The sequence below is a fragment of the Moschus berezovskii genome, chromosome 14, assembly GCF_049115385.1.
Source record: "Moschus berezovskii isolate FMDL1 chromosome 14, NW_MosBer_1.0, whole genome shotgun sequence".
Taxonomy (NCBI): Eukaryota; Metazoa; Chordata; class Mammalia; order Artiodactyla; family Moschidae; genus Moschus; species Moschus berezovskii.
Genome location: NC_142473.1, coordinates 80,305,347 through 80,322,482, shown reverse-complemented (window position 1 = coordinate 80,322,482; position 17,136 = coordinate 80,305,347). Strand labels below are relative to the sequence as shown.

The window sequence follows — 17,136 nt, the reverse complement described above, 5'->3', positions numbered from 1 at the left end:
GAGAAAATTTGAACCTTGGATAATTCCCTAGCGAAGAGGAATTGGTTTGATCTTCCCTGGAGGCATTACCACTACCTGCTTTATTCAGCCCTGGAGATTGGAAATAAGAGACCCCAAGAGACTTCATACAACCTTGGAGTAGAGCAGCAGACCCTCATAATTGACCCTTTGTCCCTCCCTATCAGACTCCTGTTGTTCCGAGCCACAGAGCTATGAAATAAGCTTCCTGGGCACCCAGGACCTTAAAACTATCACTATAAACTACTTTCCCATTGTGTTCCTTTGTAGGAGTGTTTGGTGGTTTGTTTTATGGCTGGGGTGGGGGGCGGGGAATGTGTCCTTTTTGGTTTTTAAAAAAAGTGTGTGTGAGAGAGGAGAACAAGTGATTCTTCTCGTGGGTTCTACTCCCCATTTAGAAGATCAGCACCTGTTTACGGCATACCTGCTCTGTGGTGAGGCCCTGTACTGGGTGCAAAGGGATGCTAAAGCGTGGAGAACAATCCTGCTCTCAGGTGGCTCCTGTATAGTCCAGAGGTGGAAATATTACTGTGATGGGAAAAAACAAAGTAGCATTTATGCCCCTATAAGGCAGATCCTTAAACTTTCCTAAAGGAGTGATGTGAGAAGCAGAAGGAAAATAATGGACGTGGCCAGGAAATAAAGTGAAAAGTCTTTGTTATTATGTTTGTTTTTCAGATCTAGTAAAATATTTCACAACATAATGATTTCTGAGACCTTTTGATATACTGCTTATAGAACCTTCTTTCTACATTTGGCTTTCATTTGGCTCCTTCTCATCAATGATCAGACAGTTTCACTTTTATTTAATTACTTGTTGCCATACAAAAAGACCATTTGCATCTGCATTGTTTTTAATTTTGAAAAAAGTAAATTAGGTTTGTGTTTATAGCTTTGTATCCACTGTTCTAATATCATTTCAGTGTTTACAGAGGGTTTCATACAATGAATTAGCCGTTGGGTCATGATCAGAACAGAAAAGCCAGTCCCCAGCCCCCAGTTTGCTAGCTTCCTCTTGTGTCTGAAGGTGGTAATGCTGCTGGTGGTGGTTCGTTTGAATGGACGCACCTGGAAGGTGAGGTTGGCCACAATCAGGATGTCAGCCTTTTACACGATAGTCTTTCCTCGGCAATTGCATCTCTCCTCTAATGGATGATACAGGCAGATTTTAAGTGTCCTGAGTAAGGGGAGTTCTGCAACCTCTCTTAAGGCTGTGATTGGAATTCTTCTGAAATAGAAAAGTGTGTATGTAAGACATTTTTTTTTTTACATCATTCATATCTTAAGCGCACTGTGAACTAGAGCTTGACCGATATGTAACAAGAATGGACGTATTTCTGGAAACTACTCCTGCATCCTAAAGTACATAGAAATAGACTATTGCAGTTCGTTTTATTTGGCTGCTCCGGGTCTCAGTTGCATCCCGTGGGATCTAGTTCCCTGACCAGGGAGCGAACCCGGGCCCTCGCCATTGGGAGCACAGAGTCTTAACCTCTGGACCACCAGGGAAGTCCATGTCACCTCCGTTATTAATGTTTCCGGTTTGAGTATGTTCTCTTTCTTGTTGGCAACAAAGTATGTTTGCTTTTATTCTCTTAATAAGAAGTGAGTTGTGAAGTCTCATTTAACTTTCCGCTTCTAGACGGTTAAATCCCACACGGAAACAGATGAGAAACAAACGGAGAACCGCACCGCCACCCCGCCTGCTGCACCCAAACCCAAGCGGGAGGAGAACCCTCAGGTACGCGCCCTCCGAGGCGGCCCGGCGCTGAGCCGCCGCGCGCCCTCACGCCTGGGGGCCCTGCTTCTGAAGCGCCTGATTTCCTCTTGCGCTTTCTCACTCTTCCGTGATGTTACCGACAGATTGGGGGTGTGGCCTGTAGGGTTCACGAGCTGGCGGACAGAGATTCCATAGCTGTGTCACAGACTTGAGTTGTGTGATTCGTGACCATTTCCCCAGGCACCCCCTGCATTCCCAATGGTCACTCTGTTTTGTTTGTCTCAGCCAACATTTATAAACGCTGTGGTTCACTCACTTAACGTCTGTCTGTTATTGATTACACTTGCTGCAATACCATTTTTGTTATTGCTATTGTATTGCATTAGATCCCCAAACCCCAGATGAATCAGTAGCTCAGAAGTAGACCACTGAAGCACACAAGTAGGGATGACAGCAGTAGCTTCTGTCCTGCAACTTAGTCTCGAACCATCAACTGAAACAGAAGACAGAACCGCACAAATACAGACTGTGAACACGTGTGTCCTTAGACAGCAGAATAGTAGAGCCAACACTGTAGTACAAGTAGCTCTAGAAGAAAAATGTGGACAGGTAATATGATGATGAATATCTGATAGCTAGATTTTAGTAGACCAGCAGTCCATTTCCTTCTGTCCTCAGTGCATTCTTTGTAATAAAACCATGTCAGAGTTTCATATCATTTTTTTAGAGCAATGACTTATTAAGCCAGTTCAGGTTTTTCTACAACAAGTACAAATTATAATTCTTTATGATATGAAATGGATTTTTAATTTGCTTTTTAAAGAAGAGACCAAAACTTGAACCAAAAAGAAGTACTAGTCATGCGTGTTGCTGACAAACTTACAAAATCATCTGCAAAATTAGTGTCAAGCATTAGGCTTAGAGGGTGAAAAAGAAAGCAGATTATTAGCAAAATTCCCTTATCAAAAGAAACTGAAGGATATCTTATGTCAGTAGCACCGTGTGGGCATGCAAGTACCCACGTGTTACAACAGGTATTTCTAATTGGACAGACTCACTGCCATAAAGACGATAAACTAGCTATTGGTATACACGTGATACATAGATGAGGCCAGACTTACTCTGTTTATCACTAAAAGTCAGTTCCACAGAAGAGATTCTTTGCCCCATGTAGTAATTCTTTTATGAGCTTAATCTAGACTGGCAAAGATGAGTTGGATGTGAGTGGCCAAGAAGGGTGCCGTTACTTAATGATTAAGAGAAGGTACATCAGAATGTCAGTTCACACACTGCTTTATTAACAGAACAGTTGGGAGACAGTCTTCTGATCTTAAGTTTTGCAGGAATAGTGAAAAGGAGGAATGCGTTAATTAGCAGCTGCAAAGTGTATGCGGTGTAGAGAATGCAGCAAGTCCAAGGCTTTTCCTCACTGAAGCACTCGGGCCGTTGGGAGGGCGAGTGCCCACCTGCTTTTGCAATAAGAAATATGATAACATTTCTTCAGGACGCTGAGAATACTAGTAAAGGACATTGCTGCGTTCTCAAGTGGCTTGTTCAGGTTATCTTTATAAAACAGTAACTTGAGTAGCCTGAACCTGTCAGTTCAGGCCAAAATACCGTGATGTTTAATGTTGAGAGTAAAATGTCTGGATTTTCGAAGACCAAATTGTGGTATATGTAATTCTGCAGGAGTGTCAGCTAATGATGTTTCCTTATTCATCGATTAGAGAAATTGATGATATATCATTTGGCATATTTGCAGCCGCATGCAGTGGTATAGCAGAAAATGAAGACATACTTTCCAGACCCACATCCAACCAAAGAGCAAAATAGTAATCAATCTGTTGCTCACTCCATGTTTAAGCAACGAACGTTCCAGCCTTGAAATCCAGTGTTCTCATCAGTCTAGCTTCGGATGGAGCGCTGAGAGTGGTGGTCAGAGAGAAATCATTCTATAATTTATAGGTCCATGGTTGATTGGAAAGTCACAGTATTAAGCAGAACCACCTGTTAACATTCCTAAAACTCATTTAACTTTGAGTTTTCATTGTCCTGAAAACTGAACTGAACTTTCATTGTCCAGTCAATGGTAGTAAAAATACAAGAACTCTTGACCTGGTATCACAAATGAAATTCTTAGAATCTGGAGCTTGTTGCATGGGAGGCTCTTTGGAACACTCTGTGGTTTGTTTTTGTTTTTTTCATTGTGGAGTCCTCTTTAGTCTTAGAGAATTTTTCTGGGAAAACTTAGATCTTTCAAGATTCTGATTTCTGCCATTGAGAAAGTAGAAGATACAGGCCCCAGTCCTTCTCTTTTGAGTCCTGTAAGATCAGAAAGCTTCCAGGGCAGCTTCATAGCTTCTCAGAGTAGAGGGTGCCTGCTCCTTGCTCTCCTGAACCTGGCTTTCTTCCTGCCACCAGCTATTGGGTGACTTTCCCTAGGAGTCTAACTGGGAACTTGCAGTTGGCTTTGTGAGAACCCAAACTGAAGTATATTCTTCTTTTGTTTCTTTGGCACAGAAACTTGCCTTCATGGTGTCTCTAGGGTTGGTAACACATGACCATCTAGAAGGTAAGAGAAGACATTCATAGCGCTGCCTTGCTTCTGGCCTAGAGCTTTGTTCTCAAAAACGGTGTTCGATTTATTGTTAGACTTGAAAATTGGAACACAGAGTGTGATTCAACCAGTGTGGACTTTTTTTTTGGAGTAAACTTACCTTCCTCCTATCTAATGTTCAGCTTCTCTCCTGTCTTTATTTATCCACACTATTGTCCTGGGGAAATTCCCTACTTGCCTGGATTAAGGGGACTGTTGTTCACTTAGAGAAACTTCTTTTTTCTGGCAGCACAAAGTAGCAAATGGCCCTCTGACAAATGTTGGTATTTTTCAGTCACTTTAGATTATCAGAATCTTAAAAATAGTTGCAGAGCTGTGCCTCTCTTAGTTATTTAATTCAAGCGTGGTAAACTATGATTACTCAGTGTAGGTCTGTGGATAAAGTTCACCCGTACGTGTATTATAGTGACCTAAAAATAGATGAGGACAGCTTGTTCACAAGTGTGGTCTACTGTTAAGCTCTCAGTCAGCAGAGAGCCACCCTGTAGGACAGCACGGCCTTGCTCTCCAAGAGGCAGGAGGAAACGGTCCTGCGTGTTTGCTCCCAGCCGTGTGCTTGCCTTGGCTAAGGCTGCAGTGAAACCGAGAGACTTGCTCTCATTTCTTAACTTGTCATGAGAAAACCAGTAGGTAAACAGGGAAGTTAAGCTTGGCGGGATTCTCTGTGCCTCCCTTCTAATACAAACCTTTTGCTTTCCCAAGAAATCCAAAGCAAGAGGCAAGAGCGGAAAAGAAGAACAACGGCGAATCCGGTGTACAGCGGTGCGGTCTTTGAGCCGGAGGTACTCTTGTCAGCACTCGGCCCTCCTTCACATGTTTAGTTTCATTTACAACTCGTTCAGTGCCTCCCCTCAGAAAACCTGCTTAAGAGCAGTACCCAGATTGTACTTGGCCAGCTTTGTAAAATGGCGGATTTTTCTCTGGCCGATCCCATTATTTCATTTTCCTCACTGTTTTTCCCCTTAGTTTCCTCTCGAAGTTCAAGTAGCTACAAACCTAGTAAAAATTTAACTCATCCTGTCATCTGAGTATGACTGTCTCCTGAAGCAGAGGCAGGCCTCTCTGGAGTATTCTCTTAGAGCCAAGCACACATCATAACCCCAGACCTTGGGGTGACCTGCACTAACTAGTTGGCAAGTTGGCGGGCCTGCTGTGCTTGGTCCTTAGCTTGTGCCAGTTTTAGTGATAACCATGCTGCTCAGCCAGTCACCTCTCCGTCTTCATTCCCCAAAGCGTAAGAAGAGTGCGGTCACGTACCTGAACAGCACAGTGCATCCCGGGACCCGGAAGCGAGGTGAGCGCCTCTGAGTCCCTTGCTGCTGCTTTTGCTTTCTGTGTTCTGTCTCCTTCCCCTCCCTCCTCCCGTTGTCCTGGAGCCTGTCTTAATTTCTGTATCCGTTGCAAATAGTCTTGTTGCTGTTCTCTGAGAATGGGGGGAAAAGAGAGTGAGATTTCTTATTAGAGGTCTGTGTACTGGATCAAAGCTGCCTTCCTGGGGTTCTGGCAGAGCTGGCTCAGGGGAATGGCTTAATGCAGCATTTCTGCCCCAGGCCCACCAGGCTGTTGATGAATAGCACAGTGAACAGAACACCCTGTAAGAGGAAGCATTTTAGCATCATTGAGCCAAACAGAACGCTGCTGTTGCCAAGGTGTTCTTAGTAGTGTCTGAACGGTCCTGACGCAGGGAGGACAGAGCATCACTCTTTCTAGGAAGGAGAGGGGTAGCCACACTGAGAATTTAGAATGTGTGAGAGAAGAGGCATCTCCAGCTAAGGAAGAGAAGATCACTGTCAAAACAGGCTCCCCAAAGCAGAACTTCCTAAAGGGCTCCATCCCCCCGATTGTAGTCCCCCCAGGGCAGGCGTCCCACCTCACCCTCAGGGCAGTCTCCACTCTCACCTCGTAGGCCTAAATAGGTCTTAATGGCTCAGAGTTTGAGCTCATAAACAGGGCTCTGAAGTTGTTCTTTGATGTCAGTAATACAGCCCAAGGTCTCTTTCTCCACATGATCGTGTGGCCCTGAATTGCAGTTCTAGGCCAGAAAGGTTGCAGAGTGCGTGGAGAAGCATGCTGATTCGTGTGCATGTACACGCTGTCTCAGGGCTGCTGGAAGCTTAGGCGGTCACCCTGACCCTGTGTCTGCCTTAGGCAGGGCTCCAGCTATACCGTTCCCACCCCTTCCCCTCAGAGAGATAGCACACCCGCCTTAGTGACCCACTCCAGTGTTTCATCAGTCCCTCCTTCTGGAAGCCAAACACACTTAGATGGGAGTCCTGGAGTCACTGGGCTTACTTCATATTGATCCCTAGGCCACAGTGTCATGGGTTATTTTCTGTAGTTTTGTTTTTGGCAATTTTTAGTGATCTCTGACATAATTCTCAGAAAGGAGCCCCCAGCCAGAAGCTGCAGTTAATTGGCCTGCCAGTGGGCAGTATCTGCTAAGAGGATAGGGGTTAAATGAGCCAGAAAGACCTTGGCATCTCTTGCCAAGGTCAGAGGATGAAAGCCTGCATTCACAATGCCTAGGACGTGCCTTCTGTGGGTCAACAAACAGCATTCATCTTCACTTTCCCTTCCAGCAGCTCTAAATACCTTAGAAAAGACAGACCACTGTGAGCTGTCTCTGTGCTGCAGACAGTGCCGGTCTGACACAGGTAGGCAATGTTTGTGTAACACCCGGCAGAATCATGACTCTTGTGCATATTCTGATATCAGTGATGACTGTTGGCAGAGTCATGGCCCCATTCTCCAGTGCCCGTAGTCACGTGCCTGTGGTATGCTGGGTGTACACTTTTGATCACTTGACGTCTTAGAAGCTTTGACCTTGGCCCCTGGAAGACAAAGACCCTGACTTGATATATCACAGGGCAAGAGGGGTTGGCCTGGACTTCCAGCACCCGTTAAGACTCATTTGTAGATTCTCTGTAGCCATGAAGTTTGATGCAGCATGCTCCTCAGTTGTCAGACCAGCTCTCTCAGTTAGCAGTATTACTGATGTGGGCCTTACCTGAGACGCTAGGACAGGTAGTTCACCGGAATGTTTGTGATGGAAGTAGGGGCACTCCTTGATCAACTGGGGAGGGTGTCTGAGTCCAGGCATACTTAAAGTCCTTGTTAGGCCCACATCTTTTTAGCTCTTAGGTTTCAGCTGCTCCCAGAACATATCTCTTACTAGCTCTGCCAGCAAGGGGCAGAGTGGTTAACTTGAATTTTGCCTCTTCCCTTTGCCTTTCTCCACCCTCACAAAGTGAAGCGACCAAAATGTGTATAGGAGAGAAAAGGACAATCAGAAGTCGTTGAGAATATCTCCTGGAACTGAGAATCATTATTATTATAATATGAATAGCGATTGCAGAAAAACTGTAGGGAACAATGTGCAAAAGACACGGGAAAATGAAATAAATACTTATCCTTAGACTTGGCTCCCATTGAGCTTTGATACCTTGTTTTCCCATTGGAAATCTCAGATTGTAATAGTTGAGGAATGTCTCTATAATCTGCTCAAGACGAAGACCTTTAACACATGACCCAGAATCCCCTGCCGTTCTCTGAGGCTCTCTTATCCTCCCTTCGAGACTCATGCATTTGTTTCTAATGACATTTAAATCTTTGCTCCTCTTCCTCTCTTTGGGACTGTTGTATTAACTTTCTGTCTGCAACCTCACTTCCTTTCCATGCTAGCCAATGAGGAGCACTGGCCAAAGGTATGTAAGATCATTTTTCCCCCTTTCTTTCCCTCCCCCGTTTTCCCCTTTTGTTCCCTTCTCTCGGTATATAGGTCGTCCTCCAAAATACAATGCAGTGCTGGGGTTTGGAGCCCTTACCCCAACATCCCCCCCATCCAGTCATCCTGACTCCCCTGAAAATGAAAAGACAGAGACCACATTCACTTTCCCTGCATCTGTTCAGCCTGTGTCCCTGCCCAGCCCCACCTCCACAGACGTAAGTAACTTGGGAAAAGCTCACTCTCTTTCTGAGACCTGAAATCGGGGAAACCGTTATCATATGTTGTCTCCTTACCAACTGCATCTCCTTGACTAACCCTGGAATAGCAGTCATCCCTCCAGGACACTGTGTGCCATGTAAGGCAGCTTTCTGCTGGGGCCCCAGGTCCTGCCATGAACTTGAGGATCATGTTAAGTACCACATCAGGAAGCTTGGTCAGGGTTTTCAGTCTGGATTTTATTTGCAGTGAAGGAGTTCTCAGGAAGGGGGATGGGGTGGGGAAGTCAGTTCATATAACTGAGAGGTGTGCAGGCATCTTGTCATCAGTATTGGGGAGTGGGGATAATGGACAAAGGTGCACATTTCCCCCAGCAGTCCTTGTCCCTTGCTTCAAGTAGAACTCAAGACATGGAAAACTTTTCCTTTGAGCAAATTTATTCAGCAGAATTGATCAGAAACAGGTTCCTGAGAAAGCATCAATACTTAAGAGCCCTGCCCCTGAGGCTGCAGGCGTGTAAACACCGCCCCCCCAACCCTGTCTTTAAGTGCACACTTACAGAGCCGTGACTCCCCTTACAGACACTGCGCACCCTCTGCTGAGCAGGCGCTGCTCTGGAGGCTGGGGACAGAGCAGGGACACAACTGATCCCTGCCCTCAGGGAACTCACATCCCATGGCCGGAGGCAGGGGCTAATAAGCAAATGAACATTTAAATGTCAGGTAGTGAAACGTGCAGTGAAGAAAAAGCACAAAATCAGAGTTATGGCAGGAGGTCCTGTTTTATGGAGAGCGGTGAGAGAGAGTCTCTCTGAGGGGAATGGAGTAGGTGGGAACATCTGTGGGGAGGTGTTCCATGCAGAGGGGGCAGCAGTGCGGAAGCCCTGCTCATAAGAGGAAGTGCCTGAGGCGTAGAGAGGCTCTCAGCGAGCACTCGAGAGAGCGTGTGGGAAACGAGACTTCAGAGGCCCAGGCCGCCTTGCAGGACCTTGTGGCTTCAACTCTGAATGAGATGGGAGATGCTGGAGGGCTTAAAGTAAAAGAGTGGCATTGCTTTTCACTTTTTGTTTTGAAAAAATTTCAAACCCACTAAAAAGCTTCCATAACAACACAGAGAACAAATGTATACCCTTCACCCAGGTTCACCAACTGGCACGGTTTTGCCATGTTTGCTGTTCCCCACCCCTCCACACATACTTGTTTTGCCGATGTAGTTAAGAAGTTGCAAACATCATGAAGCTTTACCCGAAATACTTCAGTGTATATCTCCTAAAAACAAAGATAGTCTCTGACGTAGCCACAATAAACGTATCAAATTGAGGAACTTTAATATGATGAAACATTATTGTTATGATACACAGCCCATCTTCAGATTTCTCCAGTTGTCTCGGTAAATGCCTTAGTGGCACTTTGTTTTCTCTGTTCCAGGATCCAACCCAAGGTCACTTTTGACATTAATTTTTATGGTGCTTCGTCTTTAGTCTCCTTGCTCTGGAACTGTTTTTCAGCCTGTCTTTGTCTTTCATGACGTTACCGTTTTTTAAAAGATAAGCCGCGTGCTGTATAGAGTGTCCCTCCATTTGCGTGATCTGATTGTTTCCTCAGGAATAGATTCGGGGTATGCATTTTTGTAGGAGCACTAAATACATGATGATGAGCCCTTCTCAGTGCATCTCAAGAGGCATGTGTTGTCCGTCTGTCTCATTGTTGATGTTAGCTTTCATCTCTAAGGTAGACTCCATCAAATGTCTCTACTTGTAAAGGTGCCTGTTTCCTTAGGTGCAGATAGCTTTGAGTCTGTAAAAATACCCCAGCAGTCTTCAGTTCAGTTGCTCAGTTGTGTCAGACTCTTTGCGACCCCATGAACCGCAGCACACCAGGCCTCCCTGTCCATCACCAGTTCCCGGAGTTTACCCAAACTCATGTCCATTGAGTCAGTGATGCCATCCAACCATCTCATCCTCTGTCGTCCCCTTCTCCTCCTGCCCTCAATTTTTCCCAGCATCAGGGTCTTTTCAAATGAGTCAGTTCTTCACATCAGGTGGCCAAATTACTGGAGTTTCAACTTCAACATCAGTCCTTCCAATGAACACCCAGGACTGATCTCCTTTAGGATGGACTGGTTGGATCTCCTTGCAGTCCAGGGGACTCTCAAGAGTCTTCTCCAGCACCACAGTTGAAAAGCATCAATTCTTCGGCGCTCAGCTTCCTTTATAATCCAGCTCTCACACCCATACATGACCAATGGAAAAACCATAGCCTTGACCAGCAGTCTTACTCAGTGATTTTAGCACCCTTTGATGGTGCCTGCCTGCATTTATTATTTTTAAGGCATTTTCAGAATTTACTTGGACTTTGTAGGAGACTGAGGAGAACAGGGTGGAAGCAGAGAGAGACCCAGGTAGGAGGCTGTTGCAGGTGTCCTGGCAGGAGCTGGCGACCGCTTGGCCCAGTAGAGTGGCAGAAGCAGAGGTGGAGAAAACTGATAGGGTCTGTGTCTATTTTGAAGAATGAGCAGAATTAGATAAGGGGATGTAAGAAAAAAGAGAATAGCCAAAGATTTTAGCCTAAACAATTGAAAGGATGAAGCTGCCGTTTACTGGAATGACAAGAGCAAGTTTGAGAAGAGAGACCAAGGAGTTAATCGTGTACATGCCCCATTTCTGTTATGGATTACAGAGCTTGTCTTTACCTGATGCTACATCTTCAGGTAAAATGTCCTTTCAGCTTGAAGGTTCTTTTTGTACTTATTAATGATCTGCATGCATGCATGCGGAGTTATTTCACTCGTGTCTGACTCTTCACGACCCTGTGGACTGTAGCCTACCAGACTCCTCTGTCCATGGGATTCTCCAGGCAAGAATACCGGAGTGGGTTGCCATGCCATCCTGTATTAGTGGTCTGCTCCTCTCCAAAGAGCAAAAGAATACTGTATGCATAGCATGAGTTACAGTTCCAGAAGCAGCAAAGTAAGTGTTGTTTTTGGAGGACCAGGGTCATGGAAGAGTCGTCTTCTCGGGCAGGTTTCCTTCCTTGGACACAGCCAAGGCTACAGGCTAGACTTGCTCTCAAGATTCAGCATTGGCTTTTGGCATTAGTGGTTGACACAGATTTTCTGCCTGTCCTGTTAATGAGTACCAGGACACTGTCAAAAACCTTGTTTGTTGGCCCCAAAGATTGTCTCCATTTTCCTCAGTTGAAGCATTGACAAGGTATTGCCAGCTCACAGTTTCTCGGTAGGGATCCTTTGCAAGGTGATGCACAAATGGTGGTGAACAGGTGACTGTGGATCTGCAATTGAGTTATCATTGCTAAAGAATGCTATTTTTATGACTTTTGACTTAGAGGGTTTATGATTTTATTTGATTGAACCCAAAGGATCCATTCAGATCAAATCACAAACTGAAAAGCTTCTGCCAAGTTTCATCGTAAACTGCAAACTTTGTTCTTTTCAGGAAACTAAGGTGAAATAAAGCTTTTCTAAAACCACTAAATATGTTGAGAACCTTCTAGGTTACACCTAGTGGAGTTGATGGGACTTCCCTGGTGGTGCAGTGGCTAAGACTCCATGCTCCCCATTGCAGGGGGCCTGGGTTCAATCCCTGGTCAGGGAACTAGATCCTACATGCCTCAACTAAGACCCAAAGAAACCAAATAAAAACCCTGGTGGAATGGATTTTCTTTAAAGATTGACTTCTACTTTTTCAGTGTCCCAACAGTGGCAATGATTAAAATCAGCACACAAGGCTCTATCTGTGTTTGCCTCCAGGTAGCATAAACCCCAACAACGTTAATGAAACAGTCACAGTCGAGAGGCAAGCCTTTCCTGGGGATCAATAATCTTTCAGAAGGAGCTAGTGATATAAGACCCCGCCGGTCACTAATCTTCAGGATATACCTGTTGCCACTTCATCGTTTTCATGAGAAGAAGATACGTTGACACAGCTGACAATTCTTTTATCAAATGATGAAGTTGTGATTGATATAGCCAGAGTGTTTCCAAAAAACATACACCCCTCAGTTCCTAGCAGAGACTCCTGGGTCAGCTATCATTCAGCTTGCTGTTTGGTTTACGGTAGTAATTTGGTCAGTCACAGAAGCCTAATAAGCTTTTGGACCTGGGGCAGCACCTCTGTGGGATTCCTCTGCTCTCTTTAAGCAAAGAATCAATTCTGTGTGGATGAAATACATATCCTGGTATTTTATATTCCATTATGATGGGCTGCTGCTGCTAAGTCACTTCAGTCGTGTCCGACTCTGTGTGACCCCATAGGCGGAAGTCCACCAGGCTCCCCCGTCCCTGGGATTCTCCAGGCAAGAACACTGGAGTGGGTTGCCGTTTCCTTCTCCAATGTGTGAAAGTGAAAAGTGAAAGTGAAGTCACTCAGTCATGTCTGACCCTTAGTGACCCCACGGACTGCAGCCTACCAGGCTCCTCCATCCATGGGATTTTCTAGGCAAGAGTACTGGAGTGGGGTGCCATTGCCTTCTCTGATTATGATGGGCAGTAGTTCTCAATGTGTGGTCTCTGTGTCCCTGAGACTCTTTCAGGGGTTCAGAATATGTATTTTCAAATATAGTGTCAATCAAAATATAAAATCAGAAATATCTCCATGATAGCACTAAAATGTTCTTTGCCATCTTCATTCTCATTCTCAAGCGTAGGACAGTGACGTTTTCCACATACATGATCAGTGATGACGTCATCACTGTGAGGGCTAACCAAAGGTGTACCTGTGTGTTCTTGGGTTTTAACATTTTTAAATACATGATTTTTGTAACTTTCTGTGATTCTGTTATTATTTCAAAATAAAAAAGCTTTAAAAGTTTTAGTACAATAAATAGCAATAGGTAGAACTCACATAAACAAAGGCACTTTGAAGTAAACAAGAGCACTTTGAGGTAGACAAAAGCGCTTAGTAATTCTTAAAATTACTAAGGGGTCCTCACACTGAAAAGATTATGAACTGCTGCTACAGGATATGTAAATAAGATAAGAGTTTTCTTTCCTTTAGGAACTTGAAAGAAATTATTTAACCTTTATTTTATGTACTCTCTACCTTCCACTTCCTGATGGTCTCCTTACTCAGTAGCAAAGGGAAGTGAGCAGGAACTCTACCCAAAAAATAAGATAGGTATTTGGGATAATATGTCTAGTTTGTCTCATTTACTTCCATCACTGATAATTTTACCTGTGGTTCATGTAAAAGAGTTTCAGAAACCTTAACATTTCTCTAAACTCCTTAAAGTCACAGACTTAAAGCTTGTGGCTATGGTTTAAGAAAGATGAGCTGTCTAGAGGAGCACTCACCTCAGCCTGATCTTAAGAACACAGTTTATCTTGGAGAGAAACCTTAATGTCTTTCAGTGCCTTTGAAGTTAAACTGTTATGCTGCATTCTCCTGCAGTATTTTTGCACATGTACTAAGTATCTTTTTTTTTTTTTTTACTGTCCAAAGATAATACCCATCCACACTTTGATGTATCTTGCAACTTTTTGCAGCTAGTTTTCTACTTCACCAGATAGCCTAGATATATAGATATTGCCAGATAGTCTCCTTTCCTTTCCTTTGGAGAGAAATTGTAGGTCTGAGAAGATAACATTCCTGAAGATACCCTGGAGAAGGGAAAGACGACTCACTCCAGTATTCTGGCCTGGAAATTTCCATGGACTCTATAGTCCATGGGACTCTATAGTCACAAAGAGTCGGACATGACTGAGCGACTTTGACTTTCACTTTCTGCAGTGGTGGCTGAAAGGTTATGTCATAGAAAGGAAGAACTGAGCATTGCTCTATCTTTGCTTCCTGTGCAAGATTTCTTTATTAGACCTTTTGGCAGAATAGCCTGGAATTCTGAAACAACACACTGGAAGTGAACAGGAGTCTGCCCCAAGTTGTGGCACTGCCTTCTTAGCTAACCTCTGGCACGACCCCTCAGTCTTCCCTTCCCTGGTGTCCTTAGCAGCAGCATTAATCCTGTTCAGAGAATGGACCAGGGATTGACTCACTGGAAACCACCTCTTTAATACCTCATTTTAAAAAAATGTGTTCTCTCCAAATTTGAAATAGATGTGCCTTTTCCTGATGGTGCCTTTTGTCGTGAGGCTCCCGTAGACTCACCTGAGAACCAGAACTGTCACTGGTGGGGGGAGGGGGAGACCAGCAGAGCGCACCGAGGGTGCTCTTCTTCTACCTGGTGAAGCATCTCACAGGGAGGAATAAAGCCTCCCGGAATAGAACGGGCCATTGCACAGCAAGTGCCAAGAACTGGTTTTAAGAGAATGCTATCAGGTGTTTGGCTTTTTAAATTCTTCATGTTAGAACGCTCATAGGAGTTTAATATGCTCTGGACTTACTCCTTTCCCATGTGAATTTTGACTATAGTTTTTCTCCCAGAACAAGCAAAGAGTTTAACGAAAGCCTCCTTGTCTGTCTTTTCCAATTTTTCTAAACTCCCCTGAAAAACGATAGGTAATGGAAATTTTTGGTATCGTGTTGTGGAACACTTTGATGAATCGATTTCAAGGTCTTTCAACTTTATGATTTGTGGGTTGGACTGTACTAAAACATAAACGCTGAGCTGTCGCCTCTAAAGCTTATTTTGGCCTGGGTGACTACGGAGTTACAGTCTTCTATAAACTCTTAAGAATACCGGCCCCACCTGGGGAACCCCAACTGTATGGACCAGGTGGGGGGCTTGCACCATTGGTAGTTTCTGCTTTTCCTGAGCACTCTTGTAATGAGTTGGAGGGGCACAGCTGATTGTCCTAAAACACTTCCTGTGTGTATTCAGAACGTGCATGTTAACATTCAGCTTTTACCTTTTTGTCCTTTCTTTACCTTTTCTCCCAATGTCATAGGGTGATATCCATGAGGATTTTTGCAGTGTTTGCAGAAAAAGTGGCCAGTTGCTGATGTGCGACACGTGTTCCCGTGTGTATCACCTGGACTGCTTAGACCCTCCTCTGAAAACGATTCCCAAGGGCATGTGGATCTGCCCCAGATGTCAGGACCAGGTACTGCGGGGTGCGTCAGAGAGGACGGGAGCAGAGCAGGAGAAAGACCCCCCATCGGGGGGACGGCTGTCTCTGCCCGTCCGGTAGTTCTCCAGGCGACGTCTGCCATGCCCACAGGACAGCCCTCACCTGCGTAGCCTCCGTCCTCTCAGAGGTCCTCAGTTCATGAGGCAGGGACTCATGTAAGGCGGAGAGGCCCTAACTCCTCCTCTCTATTTGAAACGATGTATCGTTTCATTACCCTTACCCTAAAAAGTCCACAGCATGTCTGCCTCATTCTCTAAAAGTGGTCCAAACTCAGCATATGGTTGAAACTCTGGAAATAAAATCCTTAAAGGAGGATGTGCAATTGATCGTTTAATTCAAATAAGAACAGTTTTACTTTTAACCTGTGTTCTCATCAGGATTGGAGCACTAACTATAAAGTACTGTCTTAATATTTAATGTACTTGGAAGAAGAGAAACCGTGCTCCTTCCTTCGCCTTTCTGTTTAGTTTCTGATTTTTTTTCCTCAGTGATTCATGTATGTCTTTATGTTTTTATGGTAAGCTGTCCTGAGACCTTTTTGAAAGTAGGCAAGCATATAAAATAGTAGATAAATGAGCCCAGTACTCAGCAAGCTTTAGGAGCCCTGCTCAATTTTTTGGAATCCTGATTTGAGAGACTTCTGGTCGCCCCCTTTAAATCTTTGGTCTGCGTCCTTACTGTCTCCGTGATGTAGTAGAGACAGTCCTCACACTGATGCTGCTTTGTGGCCCTCTGATAATTTTCTTCATGGGTCTAGATTATACTTCAGTGTTTGGGGTTGATATTTAATTTCCTTCATCAGGCTCTTTGAGGGACATATAAGCTAAACCTGAGACAGGCAGCCCGTGTCAGGTCGAGGATGAACCTGCCTGTGGTGCTGCCATCACACAGCTGTGCAGCTTGTGTGCTGATGGTTCTGGCCACAGGGCGTAGCTGAGGGTCATGCAGCAGGTCTGAAGAGGTGGGAACGCCCAGCCCCGTCCCAACCTGTGCCTACGCCGGGGCTCCGGTGGTTTGGCTCTTCCTGACATTGACCTTTATCCTCTCATGCTGGTAAACTGGAACTTCGTAGTCCAGAAACTATAGCCATGGTTTTGCCATACTGCCACCATAAATCCTTCCTGGATTTTGTCTGCCAGTAGCGACAGACACTGTTGCTTGTTGTTACACAGGGGATGTGTGCTTATACTTCTTTCTCAAGGATAAAATTCTGAAAATCTTTTCAGATGCTGAAGAAGGAAGAAGCAATCCCATGGCCTGGAACTTTAGCAATTGTTCATTCCTATATTGCCTACAAAGCAGGTAAAGAATTATCCATACTGCCTTTTGAATGAGCATGCCTTTGTTTAAAAGTTCTGACAGTATTTGTTTTGTTTTCAGAGGGAATTTTAAAGTTACACATGAAAAGCTTTTATTGAATGAAATAAAAAGTTGGTTGTAGTACTTGCTTGGGGAGGAAAACTGAGACGTGAGATCTTAGATATGTTAATGCCAGGCCCAAGCCATTGGCAGTTTTCTTAGCGTCCTTTTACGTGTGGAACAGAAAGTCCAAGTGAGCAGGTTCTGTGCACTGACGGCACATGAGACTGAGTTCCTTTTTTTTTTCCTTCCCAGCAAAAGAAGAAGAGAAACAGAAATTACTTAAGTGGAGCTCAGATTTAAAGCAAGAACGAGAACAGCTGGAGCAGAAGGTGAAGCAGCTCAGCAGTTCTATAAGTGTAAGTCGATCTCATGCCTTCAGCGATAGGCACAGTGGTGCAGGACTCTACGTGTGTGTCAGACGACGTGTGGCTC

At 44.7% G+C, this 17,136-nt stretch overlaps 1 protein-coding gene across 12 annotated transcripts in view; it reads left to right on the top strand.

Moving 5' to 3' along the window:
* The window catches only part of PHF21A (PHD finger protein 21A), a 187,746-nt gene that overhangs the window by 167,599 nt on the left and 3,011 nt on the right, over positions 1 to 17,136 (top strand). For all 12 annotated transcript variants that reach the window (XM_055423934.2, XM_055423927.2, XM_055423936.2 and 9 more), the window contains 8 exons: positions 1,661 to 1,759; positions 4,259 to 4,310; positions 5,058 to 5,137; positions 5,589 to 5,649; positions 8,134 to 8,297; positions 15,160 to 15,315; positions 16,569 to 16,644; positions 16,957 to 17,060. In XM_055423934.2, coding sequence (XP_055279909.1) covers positions 1,661 to 1,759; positions 4,259 to 4,310; positions 5,058 to 5,137; positions 5,589 to 5,649; positions 8,134 to 8,297; positions 15,160 to 15,315; positions 16,569 to 16,644; positions 16,957 to 17,060 — 792 coding nt within the window. The remainder of the gene's footprint in view (positions 1 to 1,660; positions 1,760 to 4,258; positions 4,311 to 5,057; positions 5,138 to 5,588; positions 5,650 to 8,133; positions 8,298 to 15,159; positions 15,316 to 16,568; positions 16,645 to 16,956; positions 17,061 to 17,136) is intronic.